Genomic DNA, 22,961 nt, shown 5'->3' with positions numbered 1-22,961 from the left:
AATGTTTTTTTAATTTTATTTTTAAAGTGATTTCAGTAGGTGAAGTGATGCTTCCTCCCGTGTGCATCTGCAGCATCACTGGAGCTGCTCAGCATCCCGGAAGTCCATCAGGAAGAGACACAGCATCGCCACAGCTTTGACAACAACGGGGACAGTAGCAAAAACATCGGCCTGTTTACAAGCGGGAATCAAATGCAAAGGGTACACTTTGATTCTCAGACCGGAGTAACGCCTGCGTGTGTTGTTTTGTCGTTTTGTCTGACCAGGATCATGTTTAGCTAGCTAGTGACATGACACGACAGAGCCTGTTCACGAGCTAATGTTAGCTCCTTAGCCAGATTTAAATAAGATTAAGCTCGCGCTAACTGAGCTCGTGTCGCTCAGCAGACGGGTGTCTTACCTGTTACCCGTTTCCAGATGGTGATCGCAGTGGGTCAGTGTAATGACTGTGTGTGTTAGCTGTGTTCGCTGAGTCGAGCATCAGTTATGACTTGGTGTTTTTCACGTTCATCTATCTCAGGGCTGGGTCACGAGGATAAGCAGTGCTCAATGAGTTATTGTTGCTTTATGGCACATTCAAATTGCAGTGATTATATGCTGCGTATGTAAACCTCGCTTTTCACATTATTAGTGAAATGGCATACAGCTGCACACACATTCAGAGAAACCTGAATATTATAAACAATGCCAATGTGAGTCATTTTTTTAAAAAGCCACTGTAAATCCCAAGTCTCAGTTGTAACAACGACCTGAAATCTAACCTTCATTCTGCAATGCAGCGGGCTTTGTATTCTGCAGAGCTCAGGATAGTCTTGTGATGAACCCTGATCCTGACAAATTACCATTACATGCCAAACAACTGTAACACAGCATGTCTATCTCGTTTCACTTAATGGATCGCGTCCCGATTGTGTTTAAAACTGGATGCTCAAGAATATCTGCACTTTTCATGTGACTGCAATAAGTAGTGTAACTGAGCTTACAATTTGTAACATCCACTCATACCTGCTGCCTTTTCATTCAGCCAGGCTGACAAAAGCCCTGACATAGCTGGTAAATGTCAGCTGCCTTGCCTTAAGCTACTGAGTCACAGTTGTTGGGAGGTGCCTTGGCAAATGGTTGCATTGTAGCTTCCACACCCATAAACTGACTCGTCAGCAAGTTTCTTTATTTTATTTTTATTTAATTTATTTGTTTTAGTGGTTTTATATTCAGAAGTCACACTCATTTGTATTAGTATGGTGAGGTCAGCTAAAATTTAGAGTCTGGTCCTCATTTGAATAATTCAAGATGATATTAAAGGGCTAAGAACTGAGGTGTTTGCTTTAAAACTGAAAAAAAAATCTGCTGTTGTTTGATGAATTCAGGTGTAACAGTCCAGTTTTAGTTTTCTGTCTACTTTTGAAAGAAGACACTTGTTTTTCTTTTAACGATCAGGCAAGGTCCTGAAAAATCTGAGTGCAATTTAAAGAGTTACCATGCATTAGAGATAGTCTGTGTTTCTTTTGAAGGATCTCAATTTAGTTCTAACAACTGAGGTGCAGTTTCAAGGGTAAAAGTTGTTCTTTATAGATTGAAGAAATCAAGTCTACCGTAGGTGATCTGGGTTACCTGAGTTCAAAGTCGAGGTATGTTCTAAAGAGTCTGGGTGTGGTTTGAACAGAGTCGGGCTCTGGTATAATGGTGTCCTTTACATAGTCTCACTTTTAAAAAAGCTTTACTCCAGTTTCAATAATTTATCTGTTTCTCAGACAGGATTTTTACGAGTTCAGTTTGTTTTAGACACAAAAACACTATCAACAAGCTAAATCTGATGATCTGTCCTCGGGCTTAAAGTATTTTCAGCCTATTAACATTTAATCTTCTTGTTTGTTTTTCTCTCCTAATCACACTGTGGTTTTGACAGGAAAAAAATCAACACCTCTCAATGCTTTCTTTTGCAGAGCAATGTGTTTGTACATTTACAAGTCTTCAAATGATTGATTAATGGTTTTATCGATCTTGGCTGTGTTGAAAGGAGTTTACTTACAGCCAAAGTGGTGGATGAAAGGTTTCATGTTTTTCAGTTCACTACATGGAAGCTGTGAAGCACATGAACATGACTGACTGCCACTTTGTGTATGATTCAACCTTATGACTTTAAGATCTTCTCATCCTTTAATTAGGAGTCATTTTTGAAAGTGAGAACCAGTTCTCAACCGACTTATCTGGGAAAATAAAGGTCAAATAAATTAGTAATTATTTTGATGCTGCTCTTATTTTTTTTTCTGTCTGATATTGACTGTGTTCCGCTGAGTGTGTACAAAGGTTTGCTATACTCGTTCCTTGTAAATACCACTACCTCAGAGTGATTATATTCCAAATGGATACACACATTTCTCACCCTCTGTTCTTTCTGTTTTCCCTCCCAGACAAATGAAGTGACCAGCAGGAGACAATGTCATCGTTCCAGGTGGTGGACTCATCGCCGGGCAGCAGCGTCAGCATCATGGAAACGTCCAACTTTGCCCATGTCATCTTCCAGAATGTGGGAAAGAGTTTCCTACCCCAGGCGCCCTTGGAGTGTCGTTACACTCTGACCCCTTACATTGCTCCCCACCCAAAAGACTGGGTGGGCATTTTCAAGGTAGATCTCACATACACACACACACACACACACTCTCTGCAGCTGTTCTTACTGAGACCGTGCTTCAAACACAGTCAAGCCACAATCAATTATATGCTAGACTTTTATTCTAATCTGAATCATTTGTGTTGGAGAGATACGGTTGGAGATTAAAACCGTTTTCTGCCTATTAGCCAAGTGTCTGTGACATGGATTAGGTGTTAGCCTTTTATTAATTGGACATAGGTTTGTACTTGCCACATTAGCGCGTGCATCCGCCGTGACGCTAATGTCTGAGCTCTTCGCTACACGCTTAAAAACTCACCACAAGCTTTGGTGTGGCTGCTCTGCATGCACGGAGAGGAAGGAGTGTACATGGTGGGCTGGCTGCAGTAGGGGGTGGCGTGCAAACATTTGGTGCTCTTTATGAACCACCCTGATTCTTATGAGGTGATCTTTTCCCCCCACTTCACATGGAGGCCACTGACTCTCTTTTCCATCAGTCTCTTCTCTTCTTCCTGCTCGGTGTCTCTGCTTCTGCGCCGTTCTTTTATCAAGAACATCAAATCTCACACGTAATTAGCAGGAAATGTGAACTAGGAAACTTAATGTCTCATAAAAGTGGCAGGACAAACATTTTACTGTTGTTTAGGAGCCGACTTCAAATCCGCCGGATCACTTAAGAAAGAATAAAGACGGTGGGTTTATTTGGAAAAATAAAAACCCATCGGAAAATTTAATCGTGGTAATTCATGCAAATGAAACCTGTTTGATGGTTAGCACTTCATGTCGGGGAACAAGAAGACCGCTTAATCCTTTTGACGCACAAGTCTGTCTCTTTGTGTGTTCGCATAGATGCCAGTTAATAGTGGAAAATCTTCTCATCATGAGTGTAAACTCGGTGTTACAAGAATGATTCCAATCAGCGCCTGGCAAAAGCGATAAAACAATTAGATCCTTATCCTCTACTATGGTTTACATATTAACAGGACGATATGTTTATAGTGTGTGACAGTTTTATTTGTCTATATTCACTGTTGTGAGGGAGTTTATATTGCTCTATGCAAGGTCACACTGAATAAGAAGTTTGGACTGCAATTGAACTTTTGTCCCTTGAGACAAATGATTTCAGCAATTACTGATGTTAAAATCATGGTTGAAAGCTGGTAGTAGACTGTCTGCAATGCAGTGCTGAGCTTTGTCTGCTCTGAAGTTGTATTTGCACCTATCAAATAGAATCATAGCAGGAGAGCTTCTAGAATTTGGAGCAGAGCTGATGAACTTCTCATTGACCTTCAAGAGCTTTGCTTGGAAATAAGTTTGGATTCTCCCACATCCACTAAAATTAATGCACGAGAGAAAACAAACAAGGGAATAAAACCTTTATTGTTGTTCTGGAGGGAGATTATAATGCAATTAACACATGTGAGCAGCATGATACGGATAGTCCGAGCTCCAGTATGTACCTTTCTCTCAAAGCTCACGGTTTAAGCTTCAGTGAGGTTTGCAATCCATGTTTCTGGATGGATCCTCTGGAGGAATTCACATTTTATAGATGGCAGAATTTAAAGATGGCCATCACGCAGACAATCACACACTCTTTAGAGTCACCAATTAGCCTAAAGCACATCCTTCTGGACAACTGGAGGGAAGTGTTTTATACATAAAACAGGAATACACATGGAAAACATGCAAACTCCACAGAGAAAGGCCTCCAGACAGGCTCGAGTCTGTGAGATTTTTTTCTGTCAGGTTAGAGTGCTTACCACTGCACCACTGTGCACAGACAGTTTATACATATGTGATCTTTAAGAACTTAATTGATTACTGTATGAGTTGTGTTTTTAAGGAGGCTTGACTGTCTGTACCTTTAGTGTTATCCCATGTTTTTACTTTTTCAATAGCAATTTGGTGTCACACTCATAAACGGATTAGTGTTTTCCTGATGTGATCTTCTTGTGGGTAATTGCAGCATCGGGAAGTCGGTAGTTAAAGTGATTATCTACTTTATTCACAGAAGAGAAAGACATCTAATTTTCCAAATCAGTGATTAGTCTTGAGAGCTTGATAACTGAGATGAATGGAGGCGAAAGCATTTCCATCCTTTTACCTCTAATGTGTGTGTGTGCGCGCGCGCCACTAGAAAGAAAGAAAAAGAAACTGGCTTCCATGTGGATTCCTCAGATGGCACAGGCAGGCACTGATCGTTTGAGCTGTGTACAGACACCCCCTAGTGGCTGAAAATATTTACAGAACCATAGCTCACATCCGGGCTAAACCAGGTCGTTTCCACTCAGATGCATTGTACACACACACACACACACACACACACACACACACACACACACACACACACACTCACAGTAAACACTGACAGTGTTTCTCACAAATCAAACATGTAAATTTTTCTGCAGTGAGAGCGCGCATCAGAAATGTTTAACAGATCTGTCTTCCTTTGTTTGTCCATTGATAGTTTGGCTTAGATTGCTGTTAGGCACACACACAGACACACACACGCTGACACACACACACACACACACAGGTCCCGAAAAGCCCCGCGAAGGTTTTCAGTTGTGGCATGTTTGCTGGGTCGGCTGGGAGAAACCCGTTGTGTGAGTGTATAATTAACATGTCATCGAGCTGTTCCCTCACACCTTGGCCGGGTGATTGATGGCTGCCGTGCCTGTGATTATTTTATAACATCACTCCTGTGCTGGAATGCCGCACCATACCAGAACAAATGTCAGTCACCTTCACTCTGCAATTAGCGAAATTATTTATGTCTCCTCTTACTTGAGCAAATACACGTGACCACACAGGCAAGCTTGGCTGGAGCCCACCGCTGGGCCGAGCCTCTCTCGCTGAGATTTGGCACGGAGCTGGGAGGAATGTCCCTGGCTCTGATATCCACACTGACAATTACCATTTGTTCAAAACAGCATCGTGTCGCGTGTGATCTGTTGATGGAGCACGCACCACAATTATGTAAAAGACAACAACAACATTCACCCTGAAAGTTTGACAACTGTCTTCAGGAGCCTGGTTGAATTATCTGAAGCTGTCTGTCAGTTATTATCTTGTTTCACTTCAAAGGCTTTTTTTTTAAAATTGATGTTCATCTGGAGATCTTCTTTCATGTCTACACTGAAACACTTACCGACTTGTCATTATTTAATTTCTAGCTTTGTAAAAACTTCACAAAAGCAATTAAGCACTCCCAGTCTTTAGTGAATCCTATAATTTCCTGTCTTGCATAATCATCCAGCTTCCTAAATTGTATTTTTTTTTTTTTGCCACTGCTGTGTTGCAGCTGTTCCAGAAAGAACCTGATCTGACTTTCTCCATTTGTAAAAAAAAATGTATTTAGACGGTAGAGATGTCCCAGAGTTCCACAGGTGGTTGAGTTATCCCCAGCTGAAGAGCAGTTATGTAATCCAACAAACATGTATCGCACATGTGAGTTGAAACGAGGTGTGTGTGTGTGTGTGTTGGCGTGTTCGTGAGCGAGCCAGCAGCCAAGCCAAACCGGAGAGAGTGCGCGGCGGCACATGACAGATTTACGGCGCAGGACCTGAGTTATGATGTTCCCAACGCCCTTTCATCATCTGTCACCTAACAACACATGAAATCCAGGGAATTACGTTTCCCTTGCCATTTTGTGTAAAATTTTCACCTTCCCCCCCTCCGCCTCCCCGTCCACCCTGATTTTTCACTCCTTTTCCGCTTTCCTGCCGCCTCACGGGTCTGCGCATGTGCACGCCCATGTCCCCCCGCCCCGTTCTCACACCTCCACTGCCCCTCTTTTTTTTTGTGGGTCCAAAAGGGGCAGGAACTAATAGGAAGGAGTGAAACGAGGAGGTGTGTGGAGGGACGAGGGGGCCAGGGTTTTAAATGTTTCCATACTTGCCTCGAACGTTGGATGAAATCTTTTTTTAAAATCAATTATATCTTCTAGAAAACACGATGTTAGACAAGTGTTAAAATGCTGTCTTGTAATGAAGAGAATATATTAAACTGGATGAGATCACTTGTTTTTTTTTTTTATGAGCTGATTTCTTTTTTCTTTTTTCTTTTCTTTTTTTTGTATTATTTTGTGTCTCCTCAGGTGGGTTGGAGCACAGCCCGGGATTATTACACCTTCCTCTGGTCGCCCATGCCTGAAAACTATGAACCAGGAAGCACCGTGCACAGGACTGTGGTGTTTCAAGGTACACACACTTAACACACACACACTCACTCACTCCCTCACCCACACGCACTATGTAAACCGCCATACAGACCCGGGGTATTCCACAGTAACTCCTCCATTTTACGGCGCATATAAAAACCAGCACTTTTATTTAATAAGGGAACACAACCGCAAACGGAGGCCTGGGACCCGAGCACCTCTCAAACCACACACATGCACACACATGCACGAGGGCCTGCAAACTGGTTTTACTGGGCCTGGAACGGTCAGATATTACACAGTGAAAATATGAGAGTGTGCTGTGGTATGTCAGGAGTCAGTAAAACCCGCTGGCTGCTGGATATCCTCGACTCGCTTCCCCATCAGGAGTCCCACAGTGGTTAGACGCCGGAGTGGAACTACCAACTGGTTGAAACTACACTGGGGAAAAAAACCCCCAAATCTTAAATATGTCAGTGTAGTTTCTTATTAGAGAAAAGATATGCGGACATCTTTTATTTAACGTCATCCAACTTAGGACGTTGGGACAGTGGATCCCAGCCTAGACCCTGAGTCGAGTCAGATGTTTGTTTTTGGACTGTGGGAAAACAGAAATGCCCCCAAACCCAACCTGGACTCAAAATCAGTACGTTCTCACTATCAAGCAGGAGTGCTGACCACCATGCCACTGTGCGACCTGTACTTTGCCTTTATTTCCTCAAGTAAAAATAATTTTTGGCTTGTTCCACAGGCTGAATTTTTTCCCTATAATCACCAAAACATGGTTGCGGTATTGGTTTCCAGCCTTGGCTTTTGGATACAGACACCAATCGCCAGTCCTGCGTTGGGCTGATTGTGTTGTTTAAGATCTGATGAGATATTTCCAATTAAAACCACACAATTGCTTGTTTGGATACTAATTGATTGCAGGTATGACACTGAAGTGTGTCGTATGACTAAACTCAATCTCATAAAAGTGCTTGCTTTTGTGTCGCGTAAAAAGGAATTTTTTTTTACTCCTCTTTGAAGCATTGTAGTTGAATAGATGTATTATGAAGTCATTTTCTGAGTTATTATAGATGTAGTCACAGCTGAAGCAACGTATGCTGACCTACTTGAGAATGTTGGAGGATTTAATCATGAGTGAAAGAATGTATAGGTGTGAACAGGTAATAAAAGAAGAATTTAATGTGTCCTTGCCTATCTCTGCTCGATAGGTTATTATGTTCCAAAATCCGACGGAGAGTTCTACCAGTTCTGTTACGTAACTCACGCGGGTGACATTCGGGGAGCCAGCACGCCGTTCCAGTTCAGGTCGGCCACGCCCACCGAGGAGCTGCTCACTGTCACCGAGGACGACAGCAACTCCGATATCCTGGTCGTCACGACCAAGACCGGCCTGCTCGAGGTACAGGAGAGAAGGCCCTCGCTTTCCTGATCAGCGTGAAGTAGTTACGAAAACAATCCCGCACATCATACACGTTACATCATATTTAGAATCGCAGGTTCATTTTCGCCTCTTTTTTTCCCCCCTGATTCGCCTGGTAAGCGTGTGGAGGAGGCGCAGCAGGAGCGCAGGGAGCTCCTGAAGGCCATGCGCCTCCTGCAGGAGGAGAAGCAGCAGCTGCAGGAGGAGCAGAAGCGCCTGGCCAGGGAGAGGGAGCAGGAGCGGGAGACGTGCTGCCTCCTGCGGACGCATAACCAGGTTAGAGGGACGGGCGGAGCGAGCGCCAGATGCGGGAAGGAGATATCAGGCTCCCGTCTGCACAGACTGTACACGGCGCTGATAGGAGCGATAGATACTGGGGGCAATTCAGTCCTGCAGCTGTAAGAATGCTGCAATCAAGGTATGCCAGGTTCTGTGTGTGTGTGTGTGTGTGTGTATTTAAGCGTGCACATGGATGGATGGCGGCTGTTTGCACATGTGCATGGAGCCAGTTCCTCACCAGTGATCATAGGCCTCACAGCTTCAAAGGTCTTTATGAATAATCCCGCGCCGCGTTCTTGCGAGACACACAAATGGCTGCAGCCTAAATGTGTGTGTTAGTGTGTGTATGTGTGTGTATGTGTGTGCGGATTTATGTATGTGGAATTGCACACCAGTCTTTCTCTCCCGTCTTTTAACGACCTGACTCAGTGGGCCAGAACGGAATTGGGACACAGTTTTTTCTTGGGCATCTGGCGTCAGGGACGATGCCATCGCGACCGCAGTGAACAAACATGACGTCAAACACACACACACACACACACACACACACACACACACACACACACACACACACACACAAACTTGTACACATGTACAAACTGACCTCCCCCTTCCTCCACTGTCACACTCACATTCAGGTTCTATACCACAGGGCCCCTGTAGTGTGTGTGTGTGTGTGTGTGTGTGTGTGTGTGTGTGTGTGTGTGTGTGTGCACGAGCGCACACACACACACACACACACACACACACACACACACACACACACACACACACACACACACACACACACAAACACAAACACACTCATTATGCCACCCGCTTGCAAATCCTTTTAGTCTGTGTGTGGAATGAGAGGAGGGTAGTCCACAAAACCGCCTGTCTGAAAAAAGCGCCCTGCCCAGCCTCAGGGACAAACACCACTCAGTCACGCGATTCAGTGGCCACTGCTTTCTCACTGACTATTTTCTCTCCCTCTCTCTCTCTCTCTCTCTCTCTCTCTCTCTCTCTCTCTCTTCCTCTCTCTCTCTCTCTCTCTCTCTCTCAACTTCCCTTTCTGGCGTGATAAGAAAATGATTTATCATTTCAAATTCAAATGCAAAACATTTCATCGTGATACAGGAAACGTCTGCACGTGTTTCATCAACTTCGTCTCTTTCTTTCTCCCACCCTCCCAAGAATGAGTCACTTTTCACATTTTAGCAGTTTATGAGTTACTCATGATAAGCAGGAGCTTGGCACCAGTGTCTGAAAGTAGTCAACAGAAAGAGGCTGAATGGGAGGAGAGGCTTTTCTTCCAGTCTCTTATCGCCCCCTAGTGCACACCTCTGGCGTATCTTCGCATTGTGAAAAGGCTGCTTTGAGTTAGTCTGCTGCCCCTTTTTTACTTTTTCATGAAGGACAAAGTTGCCATAAATTAAGGGGTAGCTCTCACACACACACGCGCGCGCACGCACACACATCCGCCGTGCTGCATTTCCGTTCAGCAGGCCGGTCCGTCTGTAGATATACGACTCGTGCGACCGTGTGTCTCTGGCGAAAGTCTGTACAGTAGGTGTTCGAGCTCGTCTCACTGTGATGAAAATATCCTTTGAGTTCGACATGAAAAACATAAGTACATATTTTGCGGCTGCTAATTTTACGACTACACTTTTTATAAGGTCTTTATGCACTGCCAAAGTGCTTTCCCCAACGCCAGCCGTAAAAATCATACAGTAATCTCCGCCGAGCCAAGCCCAGAGGGAGACGGCCCCGAGAATTCATGTGCGCTCCGTGTTGGATTGACGGATTTTTTTTCTTTTTTTGCTTTACATGTTCTTCTGTTCCATCTGTTTCTTTCCCTCCGCCTCTACTCGTGTGATAGAGGAAAATAATATGTTTGTGTTTTGCTCCAATTAGACAGGAGGGTGTGTGTAAAGGTATGCTCTCCTCTCAGAGACAATATGATGATTGAAACTGCTTCACTGGTTATGAGAAGCGAGTCGCTCCAGGTATTTCCTCTCGAGGCAGGGCAGCAGTAGCGCTCAGGCCTGTGGCGTGTGTGTGGGGAATATCTGAATATTCATATTATTTATTAGACTTTTGACTGAATGTTTGTTTTACAGCCCTCTAAAGGTTCACACGAGTCATAATTTGTAGCTGGTGATTTGTGGGTGATAACACTTCACAAATTCCCCCGAGGGGGAAATTCACAAGTCACAGCTGCACTAAAGGTATACTAGAAGGATTAAAAAAAAGACACGCACACACAATGCGCTTGAAATGTTTAAAAAGTTAACACATTGCGTTGTGTGCAAATGCGCATTTGCAGAAATTATTAGTTGAGGGGGGGTGAAAACATGAAGAGGAAGCCATAAAATAAAATAGACAGTACAAATCACATGACGGTCCATTCCCACAACAGTGATCGTCATCTGTTTCCAATCAGGGAGGATTTGCGTAAATTTGTCTGAGCGACTGAGCGGGTCGCGGGGGCCTGTCGCGCTGATCCGCAGCTGCCTCTCCGTCCCGCAGGAGCTGCTGCGCTCGTCCCAGGGCCTGTCGGAGGAGCGGGAGGAAGTGAGGAGGCGGCTGACGGAGGCCACGGACCGGGTCCGGCAGCTGGAGGAGGACCTGCTGGGAGTCACCCAGAGAGGCCTGCAGAAAGAGACGGAGCTGGACTGGTGAGATGCGGAGAGTTTACATGTTCTCCCTGTTGAGTGGATTGATTTTTCCATCCAGGTGCTCTGAGGCCAAAGACACGCGATTTGAGGTTAACTCGTTTCCCGTAGATGTGAACGTGAGCCCTGTTTGCCCTTCAGCAAACTGGGTGTAACCTCATAACTCATAATTAGCTGGGATCGGCCAGCTCAGATGTAGTGATAAAGAGGACAGATGAATGGAATTCACCTGTTAAAACCGCAGTTGATCCAGTGTGGAATATATGTCACAGTCACATTATTCATTCATAAAAATAAATTGTAATCTTGTTGGAACATCGCTTCACACATTTTTTTGGATAAAAGGGATGATACTCTCATCAAAGCATAACCAGACATAGATAATTAAAAAAGAAAGGAAAGCACTGAGTTAAAACAATATTTTTTGATAAAATTACACGGTTGCACATCAGGTGGAAAAATAGTTGTTCTCATCATCTGATCATTAAAAAGCCCTGAAGTGGCAGACAGAAAACACTTCCTGATGCCCTCTCATGGATTTCTGTGCTGTGTCATATTTAATTCTTTGCTTTCTCAGAGATTTGCACTAAAACAACACAAAGTTATCACAATTTATTGTTCCAGTCTGCGTGATCGTTTGAAGAAGCTGACGGCGGAGAGGGACAGTCTGGAGAGCCAGCTGAAGAACGAGAAGGACGAGCGAGATCTGTACAAGGTAAAGGAAAAACATCTCTAACATCGACGATCGCGAGAATCCTGAGTGCTGCTGTGAAACGTTGGGAGTCTCTTTTCACGTGCGGCACAGGCTCACCTGCGCAGCACGGAGCTGGAAAACACCAAACTGAGTGCGGAGCTTCAGATGCTGAAGGCGGTGGAGCTGAACCGGGAGGTGACCATCGCTCAGTTCCAGGAGGAGCTGGAGCGGCTCCGGGGCTGCGTGGCGCAGAGAGACAGTCTGGAGAAGGAGCTGCTGGCGCACAAATCCGACAAGGTGGCAACGTCGGAAGATTCATCCGCAAAGAAAAGCTGTTTCGCTACAAATCAGTCATCTAAAAACTTTCTCTGTGTGTGTGTGTGTGTGTCGTGTCCAGGCGGAGCTGGCTCGGGTGCGCGAGCAGCTCCGTCAGGCGGAGGAGCAGCTCCAGGCGTCCCGGCAGCAGGCCTCGCTGCTCGCCTCCGAGCTGCGGGACTCGGCCAGCTCCCGCGACCACACCATGACGGAGCTGTACCGCGCCCGCCTGGAGGCCGACAAGCTCCGGGCCAGCCTGGCCGACGCTCAGGCGGAGTGCCAGCGCATGGAGAGCCAGCTGGACCGCATGAGGAGCACCGCGCACAAGGAGGTGGTCAGTGTCCGACTCCCTCTCAGAGACGGGCTCCATCAATTTAGACATCTGCAAAGTGACGTCAGTTATATCAGAATTAATAATGAAATTATTCTTATTTTACATTTTAAAGACTTCAATGCACTGGGTTTATTTTTATTTACCAGATTTTGCTAATATCTCCAGAATAATGTAATCATGTAATAAAATACTTGCTGGTGGTGTGTAATTATGAACATTTTAAATATAATAGAGCCATTGCTGTAATAACTGGCCAGTAGTTAATAGGCTGCTTGATCATCATAACATTTAACAATGAACTTAGAAGAAGCATTTGAAAAAAAAAACCCTTGAAAATATACGGTAATAACTGCAGCCAGTAATGTAATATGCTTAAGTAAGACTCCGTTTCTTGGAAATAAAAGCATTTTATTGCAGGTTTTGTGCTTATTGAAGACAGGTATGTTATACAGCTCTCTCAATTATGGTCGTAAAAAGTCTTTTACTATTTTTATTACATCATTGGCGAGTTATTATGTTATCGGCTTTATTACATTATTGGTTGCAACACACCTTGAAGTTGTGGAGGAGACACCCAGTGAAGCTGCGTTTGCATTTTCTACTGGATGAAGAATAAGGAAGCACCTTCAGAACATTTAACAGCTTTATAAGAAGAGAAAAAGAGGCAGTCTGATAAGAAGGTATTGAACAATCATGTTTTTGATGATTATATGGCCCTGGTCAGGAGATTAATGAGCAGTTACCGCTAACTGAGGTGAGATTCTGCTGTGGCAGGGCGTCGGGACGGGCGGAGATGTGACGCCCAGCATGATGGTGGTGTCGGAGGCCGAGGCCGAGCTGCAGCGGGAAGTGGAGGAGCTGAAGCTGCGCCTCCACATGGCGGCCGAGCACTACAAGGAGAAGTACCGGGAGTGTCAGCGCCTCCGCAGGCAGGTGGCCAAACTGAACACATCGGAGTCGCAGGGGGTGAGTGCAGCAGCTACAGCCGACCGCCGCACGGTCGCCGTCGGTCAAAACGTTGGTTTGAGGAGGTTTGTTGTGTTTTTTTTTGTGTTTTTTTTTGCAGGAGCCAAAGAGAAACGCATCCACAGAGACGACGCAGGAACCTCTAACCCCGAGCCCAGAGTCGCCAACAGCAGGTAAATGCTGGAAGCCTTTGACGGTTTGTAGCACAAGATGTGACAGTAATTGAATCCTGTGAGCTCGACCACGAACAGTTCAGAATACATTCATGAACACACCATCTTGTAAGCAGTTGTGGAGGTTCATGTTTCTTTATTTACAGAGATTATTTCATCTGCTCGCAGTTACGTGACGCGACTGTCAGAGCTGTGACTCATTATTTCTGGACTGGACACATCGCTTTTATCTCTCTACTCAGTTGGTATTTCTTGTAAAACCAGTTACAGTGCATTACCTAGAAATGTCCAACGAAGCACTCCAGCAAAGGCGACGCATGATCAGAAACAATAAACAATAGACATCAGTCATTCTGCAGAAATGTGGAAGATCAGCGTCGGTTGACTGTAGATATCAATGAGATATGATAATTAGTGCAGATTAAAAGTGAAAGAAAGTGAGATAGAAATTAGAAATTAGTATTTTTTTCCCTTCTCCTGATGACTTTTTTTTAGTATTTATGGTAATATGCAACATTATATTGAAGTGTAATTAGAGCAATTCAAGTATGAAAGAGTGTCTACATTAAAAAAAATAAGCCAGATCGATAAATGTTTTTAAAAATGTGGAGTTTAAAAAGCAAAATCCCATAATACATAATCCACCATAATCCCATTGGCTTTCATTCATTTTTCTTTCTTATCTTTTATTTTACAGGAAATATAGCCGCTGCAGTCCTACAGCAAGCCACAGAAATGACAATCACTCCAGAATTTAGTAACAAGGAGCCCACCTACGCCGATGCACGAACCAATACAGAGAAGGAGGAAGAGCAGAGGGAGAAAGTGCAGATGGAGGGAGCTGAAGTGGAGGTGAAACCAAAGGATGGAAAAGGGGATGAAAAAGAGGAGAAGAGGGAGAGCCTGCAGGAGGAGAGCCTGAGGATGGCGAGCTGGGTGGAGGTGGAGAACGAGGGGCAGAGCGCTGACGGGAACAACCGGGCGGAAAGCACGGCAAAGGCGGCGGCTGCGGAGGAAGAGGAGGAGGAGGAGGAGGAGGAAGAGGAGGAGGAGAGCGACAGCGTGGAGGAGCTGGAGGGGAGGAGTGCGGAGGAGGCCGAGATGGAGCAGTCTCGCTCGGTGGAGGAGGAGCTGGCCATGATGGAGGAGAAGTGGAGGGAGCAGTGCGCCATCAACGAGACGCTCAAACAGCGGCTGGCCAGCGAGGAGGAGCGATTCAGAGTAAGGCGAACGCCGTCGTTCAAACTCCCGCCGACAGCAGTGGAACAAACCCACAAGCCAGGGCTCGTCCTCATCGTCCAGGCGTGGAGCATCAGATTCTAATCCTCATTTACATTTCATTTGGATCATTTGGAGCACATGTTGTGCTCACATGCAATCACAACGCCTTCTGTCGAAGTGAACCACAGTATCAGACTCCACAGGTTAGCAAGGATGGCCACAGTTTGAGTCCCGATTGGGTTTGGAGGCCTTTCTTTATGGAGTTTGCATGGTTTTCTTGGTGCATGCGTGGAAAGAAACCCCTGATTGGTGTGACTATGAGATGTCAGAAGATGGGTTTCAAGTGTCAATCAATCAATCAAAAAAAAACTCACGCATAAATCCTTCAAGAACAGGCCAATAATGAAAGAAATATTGACGGTGGAGCTTTCTGCATATTTCACATTAGGTGGAAGGATGTCATCTGAGGGGATGCAGCTCCCCTCAGTTCTCACATGCTGCAGGTGTTCTGATGTCTCAGGGGAACGCAGCTCCTCTTGGGGGGGTTTACTTCACTTCGAGGTCAGGTGAAAGTCACCTCCGTCTCTGCCGAGCGCTGACCTTCGCACGGAGCAATCTGTCATTTGTATGAAATCATTAGAGGTGAAATAAAGCTTATTTAGTAGAGTCAAATCAGCTTAGAAACCTGGAAACTTCCATTCATCTATCTGTTTATAGTATTGGTTTTAGACACACACACACACACACACACACACACACACACACACACACACACACACACACACACACACGGACAGTTTATGCTGTTGGGCTGTGTTAGTAAACTGGAGAAGAACATGTAAACTCCATACAGAAAGGCCCCCCGAGTCTAACTTGGACGAAATGAGATGAGAGTGATGCGTTATTTTCCTTCCGTTGTCATATTTCATTGTACTGAGTGGAAAAGGTGATCTGATATCAGATCATAACCATCCATTAACAGAGTGTGTGTGTGTGTGTGGTATGCGTGCGTGATTCAGTAGAGCTCTTGCGTTTTGCGTGCGAACGTCCGCCAAGCCACCGACCGACATTTAATCCCCACGAGTGAAGCGCGTGTTTATCGGCGCTGTAAATACGGCCCTCCGTCGACTTTGATAGCGTCCGAGGCGAGCGTCCCGGGGGCCGCCGGCTGCTCTTAACGGCCCCGGAGACCCGCGAGAGAGGCAGCCGCGCAGCGCGATGCTTTACGGCTGTTTACACCAGCCACCCGGAGGATGGAGAGCGAGCGAGGGAGGGAGGGAGAGGGAGCACGGAAACGCACTGCTCGCAGACTCCCATTCACCTGAACTTAACCCTGTGACGCCGCGCCGTAAATTTACCGGCCAAGGGTGGAGAGAGAGAGGGAGCCAGGAGATGAAAGGGGACGAGGGAGGGGAGGAAGAAGAAGGGATTTAAGAGCAGAAAAATCGGGACAGACAGGTAGACATGAAGCAGAGAGAGGAAACCATGGGAGAGGAGAGGAGAGGATTTGGAGTCTTTGAAATGGGCTGAAATCAGAGAGGAGCAGGCAGCCGGCCATGTAAACTATCCCACAGGGTCACTTCTGCTACACGGCCGGAGATTTATCACCCTCCCCTGCTCCGCTCCCAGCTCCCCCTCAGCGCCGTCCTCCTTTCCCTGCTTCACTTTCGTCTTTTTACAGTGACGGACGTACGTATGACGCTGCGCGAGGGGAAAGCGGATCAAGTCACTTCACCTTTGTGAAGACGCTCTTATCAGTGGCACGAAACAAAATGTCTGTTTCTTCAATTCTGAGAAAAATGAAAAAAGAACTGAGGATCAATATATATTAACCGACAACTGCGTTGATTATAGCCACATAGAATTCCATATCGCATCCAATTTTGGAGGAAGTATTAGTATGGATATACTGGATTATAAAGAGAGAAAAGAGCATATTAACACAGTTTACACTACAAGATTTAACAACCACAATCTGAAGAATTCGCCAACAGCAGAACTCCAGGATAGAAAAGAGTAAAAGTTTGTGACATTATGCTTGTCATATTTGGTTAAAATGCTGCATATTGCAGGTGCTCAGCCATTTTGTGGTTCTTAATCAATGCTGCTTTGTTATCCTTGTCTTCAGGTGCAGATGGCCGAGCGAGCCAGCGAGGTGACCGAGCTCAAACGCAACCTGGCTCAGGCTCTCAGAGACAAAGAGCATTTACAGGAGGTAAAGTAGCACCGACGCTGCTTTTTAGAACTTTATTTCATTGTTATTTCCTATAAATACACAGACAATGGATTTTTTCGACAGGCAAAATAAGTTTTTTAAAAATTTCCTCGTCCTGAACTGAAGTCCGCAGCAGCACCATTGCTTCTAATTATACGTTCCTGTGCAGCGTGTGAACTCTTTTTGTAGCCTTTTCTCCCTCGCCCGACTCTCCCCACTCCCCCCACTAATTAATACATCCATACTTGCTTCCTCCGCCCGCTGCTACAGCGCCATTAGACAGTGCAAATGCCACGCGACGTGTCTGTTTCACCTTCCCAACCCTGGTTTAAATGTTAAACCTGATAGCAGCGCGCTAATGAAGTCATCAAGAGAGGAGGTCAGGGAGGATATGGGGAGAGGAAGGAAGGAGCTGCAGAGCCGGGAGAGGGCCAGCGCCTCTATCAGCAGAGCCAGAGCACAGGGAGCCAGAGTCTGACACCCATTACAGTAATGAGTAGGGTACTAATGCTCTTGCTTCAGATATAATCACAAAGGGCAGAAACAGTGTAAAGGGAAACTTAACTCTGAGCTGGAAGTCTTTTCTGGTTCCAACAGTGGAAATGTGCGATGGAAGTGTTGATTAAATCACTTATAAAACTGAGACGGATGTCTTTCATAGGTTATTGATTCTCCGTATTTAATTTAAGAGTGAAATTAGAAGAGAAATGCGCCTCCACCACCGCCTGTCTGCGTGTGTCCTCCTCTCCAGGAGCTGCAGCGGTACCTGTCCAGACAGAGAGCGCAGGAGGTGGCGGTTCAGGGTGCGGAGGTCAGGCAGCCCATGCTGCTCCGCTACCCCCTCCCCTACCCCCAGGACCCCTCCCCTCCACCGCTGGTGCCGCAGAGGCCCGCCGAGCTGCAGTACGGCAACCCCTACTCCACGGACACCGCGAGAGGTGGGAGGGAAAGAAAACCCCCAAACTCTTCCTGGACGTGCTTTCGTTTCATTTTCCCGTTAATCCGACCCGAACACGTTGCAGATCATGTGGATGTGGCTCTGTCTCCCGAGCACATGCCCCGCCCTCCGCCCGAGGCCCCTCCTCCTCCCTGCGCCCCGCCGTGCGCGCCTCCCATCACGCCGCCCAGCCCGGGTCCGGGAGCGCCGGGCTGGGATCAAGAGGTGGTCTGCATCCAGCCGTCCCGGAGCACAAGCCCCCCGGAGAGCCTGGAGCACTCGCCAGAGGAGCCCCAGAATGTAAGTGAGGCAGGTTCAGTCGCTCACACGCAGCCCGGAAACCAGAAAACACAGTCAAATCACATCTATTACTCAATAATACAACACTTTTCTGAGTAAAGTTCGACGTCCAATAAATGAATGAAATAATTATTTCATACATGAATAATTCATCTTTATGTGTCACGAGGATAAAAGAGCCATAATTGACGGCAGGAATAATTTGACCTCGGCATCGCAGGATGTCTGGATGCGTTACAGTAAAATGCTTGATATACTAATTGTGATCCCAGCCGTAGCTTTTTTTTTTTTTTTTTTGCCAGCGCCGGCTTTGTGCTTTGCGGCCAGTGAATTCCTGCCAGGATTATCTCTGTCTGTGTCTCTGGAGTGCTCCTTCTTCCCCTGTAAAGGAAAATACCGCTTTGCCTTTAAAAGACAAAGCGTTGGACTCATTTGCATAAATCTCTAATTAACGTCACTCCTTCAGTGCTCAGGAGAGACGAAGCTAACAAGAGCCAGGAGAGAGTAATTAGGGGAGCTTTTTGCACAGCGAAGGGAACAGAAATCAGAGGCTTCTAGACCCGATCTGTGGTCGTCTGGGATAAAGCCGTGCAAAAATACTGCAAGTTTTTGTGTATTTATCACTTACCTCAGAAAAGGTTCATACATCCACTTCTGAGGCATCACTGCAGCTTTGACACTGTTTTTTTGGATTACATGGAAATAACATTTCACCACTGTTCATGTGTTTGCATGTGAAAGGCGGGCGAAGGGGCTCAGAAACCCTGTGACCATCAGTCCAACAGACGCGCTGAATCCCGAGGCAGCTTCTGCTTCGACTCCAGGTAACGCACGTCCTCTCCGAGAGGAGTTCCGACCGTACGAGAATCGAAGCAGGCGAAAAACAGGCAACACGCCGTGAAATCCTTCTCTACATCAGAAAACGTTTGTACACCACAGAGCAGGCTGGCGTCTGCATGTCATTCTGATTTACATTTCCTAGTAATTATGAATTAGACAACTGAGTACAAAAGTCCAAAAACCAAGAGATCACAGGTTAAAAAGTAATCTTTACCAGATATAAATGGAGAATATTTCCCAGATGTAAGAGTTTTGATCAGTGTTTAGAGTTTGCATGTTGTTTTACCTGTGAATACATGGAATTTCTCCAGGTGCTCTGACTTCCTCCGATAGATCGAAAACGTGCTTCAGAGGCTAATTGGTGACTTTAAACCGGTCAATGTGACTGGAACGAGTCCAGGGTCTAACCTGCTGTCTTTGCCCTGAGTTGGAAGAAGTGCTTTAGATTGACTGAATGATTAGACGGATTGATCTCATGTGGATGAAACATTAATGAAAATATATAAATGTCGATTTAATAATCTCAATTTCAAGACATCCAGTTAGATCTTGTCTTGAAAGTATTTGATGTTGATCTTTTTTGGCAACCACAACGATAAAACACCAATGATTGCTTGTGATGCTTTGTTACTTGTCTGTCTTGGACACTTGTCAGATTACAGGAAGAGCAGCGTCGATGCCAGTAATGATGGGAAGCATTAATTAATGCTGCCTTTCTTCAGTTGAGCAACTAAAACATTGAGGTTTGGCCCGTTGAGCATTCGAGCCACTCCTCATTCGCCTCCAGAGAGAAGCCCGGTTGCGCCACTGCTTTTATAACCGGAATTCCTGTTCCTGCACGATAACCCGGACGGGCACAAACACACGGCTTTCCCTTCTCGTCCCCAGCGGCGACGTCCACAAGCGCTGTCCCCTGTGCGAGGTGATCTTCCCGCCCCACTTCGAGCAGCGCAGCTTCGAGCAGCACGTGGAGAGCCACTGGAAGGTGTGCCCGGTGTGCTCCGAGCAGTTCCCCCTCAACTGCCAGCAGCAGCTCTTCGAGCGGCACGTCCTCACGCACTTCGACGGCCACGTGCTCAACTTCGAGCAGGTGGACTGAAGGGACGGGGGGGCGGGACCTCGACGCGTCGCTTGGGTAAAAAAAAAAAAAAAAAAAAAAAAAAGTGAGTCGTCAGCTATCCGTTCATTTCAATCAGGGTTACGTTCCGTCGTCTCGTTAAAATACAATCATCAGCACTTTCTTGCGGCGTTTTGAAAGAATGTAGTTGACTTTCAGAAAGACGGCAGAATTGTGATACCAAGCTGTTCCGGTTTGAGTGGATTTTAAGTTGATACAGCGAATGATTGATTAGTGCCACAGTTTGTTTCTCTATCAGTCTTTTTTTTTTTTTTCTTTCTTTTTTTTAATTGTTTCAACAGACAAAGCACCACTTGACGTGCATGCGTATATTCTGTGTTCAAAGCCCACATTTCTTCCGACTTCCAGAGTGAACTGTGGCCCAGTGTTAAAAACTGTGACAAGAAGACGTTGTAATATCTAAATATTTTCACTTCTCAATGGTTCTGTTGTGTTCAAGGTACTTCAAGAACCTCATTCTTTAAGGACCCTGAACTACAAATTCACTCCGTCATCTTTTTAAGCTTGGTAAGAAAGGAAATGATTTGTCAGTGTTATTACAGAGTGAGAGCTGAATATGTGGGATCTCTGCGGGTCTCTGAGTGTGTACATATATCTGAAGAGCAGCTCGGTTGGAGAGCTCACCCCATCCTGCTGTGCGTGTGTGTGTGTGTGTGTGTGTGTGTGCGTGTGTGTGTATGACAGTGTTTTGAGAAAATGGTCAAAACAAAAAAACCGGCACTATGTTTTCATGTATCTGCACTAAATAAGGCTTTATTCTGAATGTACTGTACATAAATGAAAAATAAGTATAAAGTCGTGGAGAAACCTGTGCGTTTCCTCTCGTGAGCCTGCCACCCCAATCCTGTTACCTCCCTTTGTTTCAAAGATGATGAGAGAAGGACGGACCAATGGCGTTTTACTTCCTGGCGTGCACTTTTCTGCTCTTAGGTTGGTCCCGAGGAGCTGCAGGACATGGCGTTTCAGACACTTTTATTGTTCCGTACTTTTGTGTTTTACAGGTAGAAGTGTGAAGAAATTTAAAAAATAATAATAATAATAAATGAAAAAACTCTAAACATCGCTTTGTGCTTCGGTCTGTTAGCCATCATGCTTGTCTATTTTCAGTCATTACGATGTATTTCCCGGACAGTGTTGTGTTCAGGCTTTAGAAACTGCACATGCACAGCAATCTCAAGGCAAACCTGTACGTAACGTCACGTGTCCGACGCAGCCCCTCCCATGTGAGAATGCCCGGATGGTGGTTTCAATGTGTTCTGCAAAGATCTTTATGAATAAATTCAGCTTGTCTAAATGCACCTTACTGTATTACTGTCCTTCATTTGCCACAATAAGAGAAGAAACGACTCCGTCCACCAGCTGCAAGGTTTTTCCACTTTATTTTGCTGTTTTTTTTCAGTCATTTCCTGTTTACACTTAAGCAGCTTACTTTTTTTTTTTTTTTTATATAGAAAGACAGTTTGACATCATTTACAAGTCATTCTGCTCAGAACCTGTTGTACCCCCGTACAAAAAGGAAACATCGGTCTCCACGTTACATATGAAAATATAATTTAAAAGCACTTGACGACAGACTCACGTTACAATACATTCACTGTACATGGTATACTGAACCCCCCCCACCCCACCCCTGCCCTTTGTTTAGCACACATCCTCCACTCCTCCCCTCCCACATGTGTAATACTGCAACTGGCCCCTTGGAAATAGCTCAAACTATCCCGCCGTGAAAAGACGGACCCGGTTCTGTGACCCTCCAGTCGGTCACAGACCCTCTCCTCAAATGGTGCCAAGATTTCACAAATCTTGGTTGAAAAAAATGCTTCGGAACAGACGCGCGTGGCTTTGGAGCCACGTTTGTGCTTGTTTGCTGAGCAGCACATTGGATGAAGGCAATGCAGTTTGTGTGCGGCGTTCACTATATTTTCTGGAATCTGACTTGGTTTAAAAAGAAAAAAAAAAAAAAGAAAAATTCCCTTTGCTATACCAACCCCGTGGCGTCCAACTGGGAGGACAGGAGGGTGTGTGCATGTCAGAGGTTGCTCTACCCATGAAATAACAGAAACGTTTTAAAAACAGCCCATGCTCCAAGCTTCAGATGGGAGATGAACTTTGACTGAACGATGAGGCGAATCAACCGAACGTCGTGACGAGTTGGCGGCGGCGCGCCGACTCGCTCAACTCTTGTAAAAAATAAATGACAGAATCCCACTCGGGGGCAACAGGTTGGCCTCTTGTAACACACTACGTGATGCGACCCGGCCCGCTGGCCCCGCTCCCCGGGAGCTGAACCGGCAGCCTGGCGCACACACAACATGACACATCCCAGCACTGAAACACACACACTACAGTAATACTCTCTAGGCTGATGATTTGGACACTGCTGAAATTACACGCACGCACACACACACATCCGTACGTACAATGAACTGGAATGCTGTCTACAACACACACACACACGCACACACAAAGGACATGTTGCAGATGGTAATCTCTTTCAAACCCTCTCCTTCCACACATTATCACTCTCGCCCCGACGTGTGAGAACACTCTGCTAATGTGAAAACACACACACACACATACACACACACACACTCATCTACACACTTTGGAGGCGCCATAAACGAGAGAAAAATCACCGCCGCACGTTTTGGCGACCTCCAGGGTTGTCCCACCTCCCTCCCCCTCCCCCT

General features: G+C 45.8%; 1 protein-coding gene across 1 annotated transcript; it reads left to right on the top strand.

Annotated features, from left to right (window-relative positions):
• Positions 1-68: 68 nt before the first annotated feature.
• Positions 69-21,569, top strand: tax1bp1a (Tax1 (human T-cell leukemia virus type I) binding protein 1a). Its single transcript, XM_030082265.1, has 17 exons — positions 69-201; positions 2,412-2,626; positions 6,711-6,813; positions 7,991-8,181; positions 8,323-8,478; positions 10,993-11,141; positions 11,763-11,853; positions 11,944-12,129; positions 12,230-12,481; positions 13,256-13,447; positions 13,548-13,620; positions 14,318-14,841; positions 16,970-17,056; positions 17,808-17,994; positions 18,079-18,293; positions 19,035-19,117; positions 20,022-21,569. Exons 2-17 carry the CDS (start codon positions 2,438-2,440, stop codon positions 20,230-20,232), a joined length of 2,889 nt encoding a protein of 962 aa, XP_029938125.1. The 5' UTR covers positions 69-201; positions 2,412-2,437; the 3' UTR covers positions 20,233-21,569.
• Positions 21,570-22,961: the final 1,392 nt, after the last annotated feature.

This window comes from Salarias fasciatus, chromosome 22 (genome assembly GCF_902148845.1).
Source record: "Salarias fasciatus chromosome 22, fSalaFa1.1, whole genome shotgun sequence".
NCBI classification, from domain to species: Eukaryota; Metazoa; Chordata; class Actinopteri; order Blenniiformes; family Blenniidae; genus Salarias; species Salarias fasciatus.
The sequence above is the reverse complement of the archived record's forward strand: the minus strand, read 5'-3'. Positions and strand labels throughout refer to the sequence as shown.